At 45.4% G+C, this 10,923-nt stretch overlaps 1 protein-coding gene across 2 annotated transcripts in view; it reads left to right on the top strand.

Moving 5' to 3' along the window:
- Positions 1-704: 704 nt before the first annotated feature.
- ano3 (anoctamin 3) overlaps positions 705-10,923 on the top strand; it is a gene marked incomplete at both ends in the record, with an annotated part of 57,225 nt that continues 47,006 nt past the window's right edge. For both annotated transcript variants that reach the window (XM_080847246.1, XM_080847245.1), the window contains one exon: positions 705-750. In XM_080847246.1, the coding sequence (XP_080703372.1) occupies positions 705-750 (46 nt within the window). The remainder of the gene's footprint in view (positions 751-10,923) is intronic.

Below are 10,923 nucleotides of genomic sequence, written 5' to 3'. Positions count from 1 at the left end.
GGTTGCCTGCAAGGTTTTAAATATATAAAAAAAAAAGATAAATTAAACCTTAAGCATGTGAAGAGCAAGTAAAGAAAGGGCTGACAACTGGATTGTGGATAATAGTGCTATTTAGAAACAAACTATGCATTATTTATAAAGCCATTCCAAGCACTTGCAACCCAGATATGTCTTCCCCTTCCCTGTTTGACCAGGTGTATGCTTTTTTATTCTTGAGACGTTGGAGGGTGCAGTGCACTAGTGCTATAATTTGCACCAATTTGAGGGTGACATTGCCCATCGTATGCGCTTGGTTTAAATGAACTTACAATAAGGCATTAACGGGATGTCCCGCTCAGGGGCGAATCCTACCGTGTGACGTAAGCACTCATCTAGCCACAATTCCCTTGTCCTCCTTCATTTGCTCATCGCTCGAGGTGGCTGCTGGTGACATCGGCGGGAACAGAAACCTACTCGCGCCACGGAGGAAAGGGTGTTTCGCGCGGAAGTCCATTACAGCGCGTTGCCATGACGACAACCCTGGATGGAGGAGCTCTCCCGGCTTAGACAGGTGTTTGGTTTGCGCATCGCTCTCTAGATCGCGCGGCAATGCGAGGGAGCTGCAGGGACACCTACGCATCCCGACGTCCTCTCCCATGATCGCAGCTGGCCTCTCCCTCCGACCGCTGAATTTCTGTATCGGGAGGAATAATCTAAACGTCACCATGGTGCACCACTCCGGATCTATTCAGTCCTTCAAACAGCAAAAAGGTCGGTGTTTATAGTCTTCCTGTGTGTGTGTGTGTGTGTGTGTGTGTGTGTGTGCAAGCACTCGTGCGCTTGTCCTGTTTGCGCCGCTCTGGGAGCGTGTCGGGTGTTTGGATGCGGTGTTGAAGTAGAGTTCGGCTTTGGGTAGTTTCCACTGCACACATAGCTGTTGACAGTCGATCAATAGAACTGTTTCCCCTATGGCGCAGGAATGTGTGCCATTACGCTTTCCAAAATCTCTACAGAAAACATTATCATAAGGAGTTCAGGAACTTCAGCTGATGACGTACAGCCTTTGTCACATTTCCACCATGCACAAATACATTAAAAGTCGTTGATAACACTTTTCTGAAACGATTTTATACAGGCCTGGTTAGATTTTCCAAGTATTTCAACCCCACTCTGACTAACGGTAGGTTATGATAATATCATGTTTCGGTCTGTTAGTTAAAGAGACTTTCTAAAATGGGCCTACACACTGGTTGGATAGGTTACTAGTGGAATAATTAACTTGACGTGCAACACGATCACTTCTTACCTAACATTTGTAAGACAAGACTCACGCCGCATTTTCTGTGTTTGTTTTAATCAATGTAAACTCAAATGTCGCTGTAAGGCAACATCCCTACAAATTGAAACAATAAAATGTTATGAAACATGAGCTAGTGGTTCTGGAGGGGGGAACAAAACAGAGGAAAAAACACTCTTCTGTCTGCACGGCAAGCCATTTTGTTAAAAGGGCAGCACTTCACTTCTGAAAGTAATTCAGTTATGACTGGCCTAGAGTGGCTGATTCAGGATGGAAAGAGGAAAACTCGTTCCGCACAGAGGTAACATGAGCAGGACCATCAGTATATTAATAGCGGTGCCAGTAAAGTACATCTGTAGAGTCTGCCTCTGATGCTGTGTACATCTCAGCAGGGCAGAAGGAACCGCTCGCTGTGTAAGCAGCAGGTGTAATTGCATTGGCATCAGTTGGATTACAAGAGCTGGAATCTTAAGCAAGGGATTTGCACACAGGGGTTTTGTTTGTACTCCAGAGTGCTTGCAAGATTGCCACTGATACAATCTCACCGTTATTGGTTATTCTAATATATATATATAGGTACATACATTTCACTAGTTTTATAGAAAATGTATAGCACGGCTCTTGTAAGATTACTAGAGTACACCGATAGGTCAGTCTTATACTAAATCAATACGAAGGAGGTAATTAAAAGAAATCAATTTAATCAATTTGGTTGTCTCTGAGGTTGTTCTTCCGTCAAAAAAAGGCTGTGAGTCCCAGTTTTCAGAACTGAAGTAAAAGTAACCAGACTTAGCGCGTAGGACCCGCCGTGTAAAAGCAGGACACTGCACATGTGTGTGTCTAGGGTTCTTTCAGTCCTGAATGCAGTGGCATCCCCACGGGTAGTGCCACTCCGCCGATTTGATCTACGAGTGTCTCGTGTTTCAGCCTGACATTAATACAAGTCCACACAGGCTCTCAGCGCCCGCTAATGGCTCATGTAATGCTTCTGGTGGCTGCTGGTGCTTTACCCCTTATTGATTTGCAGCTGGCGCGGACGCGTTGTGGCGTGCGCTTGTCAGGAAGGTGTATTTATATGGCGGCGTCCTCATTTGGGCTCTGCTCCTTTATGGCTGACGGTCTCACATCGATCTGCGAGGGACGAGGCTGGATTTTTAGGGGAAGCAGCCAGCAGCAGGCTGCACCCCCCTGATGACCGCTGGTTCAGTATTTATGCAAGGGGATGCTAGTCAGCCAGTGCTGCCCACGGTAAAGCTGCCAGGGTTAGGATGAGGATGAGGATGATGAAGAGGAGAGTGATGAAGAGCCAATAAAGCAGACTCCGAGGGACTGCAGCCAAATGCTAAGTTGAGTCGTGATGTGATGCAGAGGCAGACTGACTCAAAATGCAGGAACTGCAGTAGCTGATAGTTTCAGTGTTTGCCATTTTGAACCAGGGTTGGTTATTAAGGTTCATTTTACATACTTATTGAAGTTACTTGAATACTTTCTTACTCAGTGTACACACAGAAACACACAGTTGACAGGCATGGTTGAGCAAAAAAATAAATCCTTTTTTGAGAGGAAAGCACATGGCTTTCTTTTTGGACCCAGAAATGGTCTCTGGTGCACTTTGGGATTTGAAAATGGAAAGCCAGCATACTGTATGTATTTGAACCCTAGTGCCATTTGTCTTGTGACTGTTGAATACTGACACTTATCCCCCTGTACCCTTTTCTGTTGGTGTCATCAGAGCAGTGGAGAGTCTTGCATGTTATTGTGATGTTCATGTTATCACCATGGGAACTCTAATTGATTTCCTTATTGCATCCTCATTCAACATGTGGTGCCACAGGGAGGGGAGGGGGGGGGGGGGGGGGGGCTCTGGTCCACCCTCTCCTCTATGTTATCCGATGCCAACCCTATGCAACCTCATATTCACCACCGTGCCAGCTCCTAAGCTTGGCACCAACCATGAAGTCTAGTTGTGCCAGCCTGTAGACCGTGTGAGGGTGTTTTGTTTCTGATAAGATATTACACACACATTATGAATGCAGTGAATTTTGCCAGTCCATTAAGTTGGTGTGCTCTTGTTAAAAGTGTGTTTACAAATTGATTTATAGTCACATGCACTTTTGACGTTGATCAGTGAGTGATTCATGTGGATTATTGAGCCTAGACCTAGATGGATCCTTATTGATTGATCCTTAATGGAAGATCTGACACGTTCACGAGCAGGAGTGTCATTTTAAATGAAAGATTGATGCTCTCTTAACTGAGGTGTAAGGGTGTTTGAACTATCCTAGGAAAGGCTAACTCTACCAGGTTTGACTGTGGGAACCAGAGACAATTTTAGTTCCTCCGATGAACCTCTCACCGATGAATAAATAGTGCTCATGGTGACTTGTGTGGTGCGAGTAACTGCGAATAAGTTGCAGAAAACAACTGGACCCTCACCTCATGCCATTCTTTATCTCATAAAGGCAACCATTTACTGTGGCTAGGTTAGGAGTTCCTTCTGAAGCCTGCAGAAAAGCCAAAATCAAAGAATAGACCCTATGCCCTATCAGCTTATAATGACTTTTGTCTATGAAATTAGTTTCTATTGTCCACAAAGCTAGAAGTGCATTTAGCTTTTTGCCCACAAAATGTAACGGTCTGTTTTACTTGGTGCCCTGTCTATGCTGAGTTTTATAAACGAGGCCCCTCAAATTTGGATGAAGTTTGTCCACTCAACGTCCCAGATTGAACAAACAGGCACTTTAACAAAATGACTGATCACCCCATGTTCCAAAACAAGCTTCAGACGAGCAACCGTGCTGGGACTTCGTTCAACCAAACTGGGACAAATTGAAAGACCCAAACACACCCAAAAAAAAAGGCATGGTAGAAAAATGAGACGAGGGCACAGGCCTTCTGAGCTGTCTATTATGGAGATGGAGATGGAGAGAGAGAGAGAGAGAGAACGGGAGGGAGAGAGAGGGAGAGAGAGAGAGATTGAGTGACAGAGATTGAGTGAGAGGGAGAGAGAGAGGGAGAGAGAGAGGGAGAGAGAGAGGAGAGAGAGAGGAGAGAGAGACAGGAGAGAGAGAGAGAGAGAGGGAGAGAGAGATAAAGGCAGAGAGGGAGAGGGAGGAGAGAGAGAGGAGAGTGAGACAGGAGAGAGATAGAGAGAGAGAGAGGGAGGGAGAAGAGAGAGAGAGAGAGGGATAGAGAGAGAGAGAGGCAGAGAGAGAGAGAGAGGGGGGGGGGAGGGAGGGAGGGAGTTTGCAGCAGTACCAGCTGGCCAGGCAAAGCTACTGTGACCCAGTGGTGATCATGCATTTAAAAACAAAACAGCCTCAATGAAGACAGCAATGATGGAATTGGTACCTGGAGCCCATCACTGACTTCTGATTTGCATAATGCTCACATATCTGATGGGGGAAAAAAACAGGGCCTCTCAGAAACCAGGGTCTGTCTGGTTATGCTCCGGAACTACACAGTAGTTTCTAGAATTTTTCTGGTTCTTGTTGTGAAAATGTCTGTTTTGATGGTTCTGATGGCTTCTGTTGTTCCTCTCATACTTTATGTGGATTCATCAAAATATTCCGCGTTGCATATCACACGTTCAGACTCCTCAAGATGCCTTTAGGAAAAGCAAATTGATATTTGGAAATGTGGGACATTTCCTCTAAGAATATTTTAGAAGTGTTACAGTAGAGGACAGTGTATGTGTATGTGTGGGGGGGGCGGAGTGGTTGTGCGTAGGAGGAAGAGAAAGAGAGGGAAAACAGAGTCTGTATTTTTTGGGCATTACGCTAAGCGGTCCACTGGTTGCACAACACCCTTCAGCAGAATCCCAGCCACCTGCCCTGTTATATAATCACACTGATGCCTTTACGCACACACACACACACACGCACACTCGAACACACACACACACACTCACGCACACACACACACAAACACACACACACACACACACACCCACACTCGCACACACGCACACACACACACACACACACACACACACACACACACACACACACACACACACTCGCATCAGCTGAGTAGATGCATGAATGGGGCAAGTTTGACACAGAATGACAAGATAATGACTGTGAGTAGGACAGGTTTTACACAGACCCCACGCAACATCTTCAGGCCATCTTGTACAGATTTGCTGCCGCAATGAAATACTGCATCATGACTACACCACCCGTAACATAACACATGCACACTTTGGTGAAGCAGCCTGACAGTGGCAACTTGGCCATACCTGGGTACACCAACTGTAAGCAACTAGATACGATAATGTTAATTAGGTGGGTCATTTGTCTGTAACTCACCAGTGGACGGCTTGAAAAAACTGTTATTTGTGCAATAATATGCTTAAAACATGCAAATTAGTTTCTGTGTAAACCCAGCTGTTGTGTATAATCTGACTAGGTATGTTTGGATTAATCTGAGCTAGTTGAGCTAGTCATGCGAGTCACAGGCGATATGGGACCTCCTGTCATAATCTGTCACCTTACTTTGGATGGATCTGGGCTAGTTGAGACACAGGCTATATGGGACCTACTGTCATAATGTGTCACCTTACTTTGGATGGATCTGGGCTAGTTGAGACACAGGCTATATGGGACCTACTGTCATAATGTGTCACCTTACTTTGGATGGATCTGGGCTAGTTGTGCTAGTCCTTATCTACATGGGGCCTACTGTTCTCCTGGGACCCAGCTGAGTAACACATGGTCACTGTGGATCCTTCTGGCACCTTACTGGGGAGATGTGTGTGTGTGTGTGTGTGTGTGTGTGTGAGTGTGTGTTTGATAAAGTTTTAGACTAGGTGAAAAAATAACAGTTTTTCTGCCCTAAGGCTCCCTGTCTCCCCATCTCTCAAGCGCCCTCTCTGCCTCTCTCTCACACACACACACACACACTCACACTCACACTCACACACACACACACACACACACACACACACACACACACACACACACACACACACACACACACACACACACACACACACACACACACACACACACTCACACTCACACTCACACTCACACTCACACACACTCACACTCACACACACACACACACTCACACTCACACTCACACACACATAAGAGGAGAGGGCAAGGAAGGGCAGTTGGAAAGAGAGAGAGACCAGGAACAAAGAGAGATTTTGACAGGAAATCCTTTGAAAGTGGTTCAAAGGATCCGGTACAGAACAGTATGGTCTCTGTCTCTCTCTCGGACTCATGCATGTGGGTGTGCAGGCATTCGTACGTATCCATAGAAATCTGGAAGAAGACTGGGTGTGTAAAATCGAGGTGTTAGGACGTGCCGGACCGAGACAGCGAGTTCACAACTCTGTTTGCCATAGACAGAGCATCAGCGTCCAGGACTGTGTAATAATGGAGTCTGTCCAGTGCCATAAAAAGGAGAGAGAGACAGGAGAGAGATAGAGGGCAAGAGAGAAAGGGAGAGAGAGAGAGAGAGAGGCAGAGAGAGAGAGAGAGAGAGAGAGAGGCAGAGAGAGAGAGAGAGGCAGAGAGAGAGAGAGAGAGAGAGAGAGAGAGGCAGAGAGAGAGAGAGAGAGAGAGAGGCGTTAGAACGAGCGGGACGGAGACAGCGAGTTCACGACTCTGTTTGCCGTGATGCAATAGACAGAGCATCAGCGTCCCGGACTGTGTAATAATGGAGCCTGTCCAGTGCCATAAAAATTCCATCTGTTTGAAACAGCTGCCAGTATTAAAAAAAGACTGCCCACTCTGGAAAGATGATGACAGTTCCTCTATGGGACGGGATGGGAGGACTGCAACACTGGCAGACTGGAGTCGAAAGCAGATGACAAGTAATCTCTTTATACCATCGGTACCGCGGGCCTGTATGGTTCCTCTCATTTGCCAAGCATCTTTTATCCTACTAATACTTCAAATAGTATTTTCCAGCTGCCTGTGTGACATTTTAAGTTTTTATTGAAATTAGAGTTAGAGATATTGGGTAGAGATATAGAGATATATATTCACAGAGATATTATCTGTGTATAAAACACCAGCTTTGATGGTGTTCACTGGGGGTTAATTGCAGAGATACAGTTATGCATACACACTCTCTCTCTTTCACACACACACTCACACACACACACAGACACACTCAGACACACAGACACACACACGCACACACACACACACACACACACACACACAAACACATAGACACACATACACACATACACACACACACGCACACACACATGTTGACATCAATTCTATGTATGTAAACACACTCTCTCTCTTTTGGTCTTTTGCTTTTGTCTTTCTGTCTCTTTCTCTCCCCCTCTTTCGCTCTGTTTCGATACCTGACTGATTCTCCCTCTTTCTGTAGCGCTGCCTCTGGCTTGCCATCTCAGGAATTAGGCTAGCTCAAGTTTGAGATCATACTGCTCTTAACTTTCTATACTTAGAGGTTGTGTGACTGTATGTGAGCGTACACAATGTGCCCACTTGCTTGTGTGTGTGGATGTGTGTGTGTGAGAGAGAGAATAATGTAAAATTGTGTGTGAGAGAGAAAGAGAGAGAGAGTAATGTGTGTGTGTGTGTGTGTGTGCTGGTGGCGGTTGGCGGTTGGCTCGGTGAGAAGTGTAAATAATGGAGAGGTTGCAGTGAAGGAGAAGCAGAGGAATGTGGTGTTGATGCCTATTGACCTAAATGCCCAACCATCCACTCCTTTTCTCCTCTCCTCTCCTTTCCTCTCTTCCCCTCTCCTCTCTTTCCTCTCCTCTCCTCTCCTCTCCCTTTTCTTCTCCATTTCACTCCTCTCCTCTCCTGTCCTCTCTTTCCTCTCCTCTCCTCTCCTCTCCTCTCCTCTCCCTTTCCTCTCCATTTCACTCAACTTCTCTCCTCTCCTCTCCATTCAACTCCTCTCCTCTCTCTATCTTTTCCTCTGTTCTCTCTCCTCTCCTTTCCTCCTTTCATCTTCTCATCTCTGTTCTTCTCTCTTCCTCTCTCCTCATCTGTCCTATCCTCCTCCTCCTCCTCCTCCTCCTCCCACTCTTCCTCTCCATTTCCCATCAATCATCTCTCCTCTCTTCTCCTTTCCTCTTGTTCTTTCCCACTCTCTCGTCTCTCTTTAGCTTGACCTGCGCTAACACACCCAGCTTTCAGACACTGGTGCAGCCTAGACAGACAGACAGACAGAGAGACAGACAGACCCGCCCAGGGAGAGGCTGGCCTTCTCTAGTAGGGGATCTAGAAATAGAGACAGACAGACAGACAGACAGACAGCCTAGACAGACAGCCTAGACAGACAGACAGACAGACAGACAGACAGACAGACAGACAGACAGACAGACAGACAGACAGACAGACAGACAGACAGACAGACAGACAGACAGACAGACAGACAGACAGAACCGCCCAGGGAGAGGCTGTCCTTCTCTGGTAGGGGATCTAGAAATAGAGCCGTCCACAGACACAGGCCCACTGGCACACAGACTAATGCACTCCGTTCAGGTCTGCCTCCACTGCTTTGACTGCAGCTCCGGGCTGCACTTGTCTTCAGACCGATATCCAGGGCAGCCATTCCCAGATCAGACATTCACCGCTGTAAAGGGCACACTTATTCTGTAAACGTATTTATTAACGTCTGTTCTACTTTACGTTTAAGAAAAATAAATAAATAAACAAGCGACTTAGCCTGAATTGTTTTCTTTTGTATTTTTGGCACAAAATCATTCACATTCCGAAACCAGCTGATTTATCAGTGAAAGGGGGCAAACTAAAAGCATTGTTTTGAATTTCAGTTAAATATTGAATTGAATAAATCAGAATTCAAGCAGAATCTAAATATAGACTTTTAAAGGATGAATCTGCATAAATGCATGAATGAGAAATGTGCATAAATGTGGACTACTAGTAGTTGAAAAGGAGTAGTAGTTGAAAAGGATTGTAATGACTTTTGAGATGCAATTTGATGGTGCCTTGAAAATGACACACTACCGACATGCAGATATGTAGCTTAAAGTACACACACATGCGGACACGGACAAACTCATGTACTTTACCCACTGGCTTGCTGACACACACAAACAATGCTATTTCACACACACACACACACACACACACTCACACACACACACACACACACACACCCACACACACACACACACACTCCCATTACACCTAAAGCACACACACATTCTCACACACATGCACACTTGCACACACACACACACACACATACACACTCCAATATAGCCTGAACATTCTCACACACATGCACACTTGTACACATGCCTACACAGCTAACTGTACGTCCACACTGCTCTGTAGCTCTAACCCTGAGCTTATCTCCCTCCCATTGCAGTTGTTCTGCCAGTCTGTCCTTTATCCTTTGTATTCCCTTCATGTGGATGATCTGCCACCATTCCCTGTTTCATTTCACTTCTCTGCCGTGGGATGACCTCACAAACACTAATCTGATATTCCCTTCATGTGGATGATCTGCCACCATTCCCTGTTTCATTTCACTTCTCTGCCGTGGGATGACCTCACAAACACTAATCTGATATTCCCTTCATGTGGATGATCTGCCTTCCTCCCTCGTGACCCTTGGAGCAGGGGGTTCTGGGTAATACTGGTGTGGTGTCATATGAGGGCAAAGGCACATAATAATAATAATAATTCATTTAATTTATAGCGCACACTGACTCTCTACTTTCAGCTGAATCTCATAGTGCCACAGTACATAGTAAGAGCAGAGTTTAATTTAAAAAGTAAGTAAGTTTTTAATTTAAAAAGTAAGAAAAGCCTTGCTGAATAGAACGATTTTTACGTTTTTACATCACTTTCTCACTACTCGCGCACTTGCACCATCAATGATACCATTGCAGTGACTGTCTCTATGGAGATGACCCCTGACCCTTGTCATTTGATATGATCCCTATTCCCACTGGAGGAGTTGTGTGCATGCTGTGTGTATGTTATATGTGGTGTGTGTGTGTGTGTGTGTGTGTGTGTGTGTGTGTGTGTGCATGCTGTGTGTATGTTAGTGTGGTGGAGTGATTGTAAAGCACTGCGTAGTGTGTGTACATGTTACTCCCTTATGGACACCTTATGGGCTTCTACGCCAACTGGGTTTAGTCACCTTGGCTAGCCGGCCCACCCAGGGGCTACATGAGGTCTGTGGGCTGGGTGCAGTGCTGACGCTTACGCTGCTGTCTGGTATGGGATTGACATGCGTAGAGCAAGCCATGTTTCTTTCAGTTACGTCTGCTTTGAAAGATAGAAGGTGTTAAAGTGTACATGGAGTTTGTTATAATGCTATTGTGTTATGCTATTTTGTAATAATATGTCAACATCAACACACACCTGTTTTTTTTAGCCCAGGAAGTGGCATAATTCTTTTCCGTTTTGACCCTTTGCAAGGTGACTGTGGAAATATGATAATAAATAATAAATAATAAATAATAGATGATAAGTAATAAATAATATTAGATAATAGTATTATTGGGTTCATTCACGTGTGCATGCCCTGAGTGTTTGTCCTTTATCTGAAGGCCAAGAGGGCCTCTGTTCTATAGGCCTCTCATTGTAAACACTGTACCATCGGCTTGATTTGTTCCTTCACACAGTGTAATGAGGGAAATTCATCATTCTATGACAGGGGAGAGG

The sequence above is a fragment of the Sprattus sprattus genome (assembly GCF_963457725.1).
Source record: "Sprattus sprattus genome assembly, chromosome: 11".
Taxonomy (NCBI): Eukaryota; Metazoa; Chordata; class Actinopteri; order Clupeiformes; family Clupeidae; genus Sprattus; species Sprattus sprattus.
This window is presented reverse-complemented; position numbering and strand designations above follow the sequence as displayed.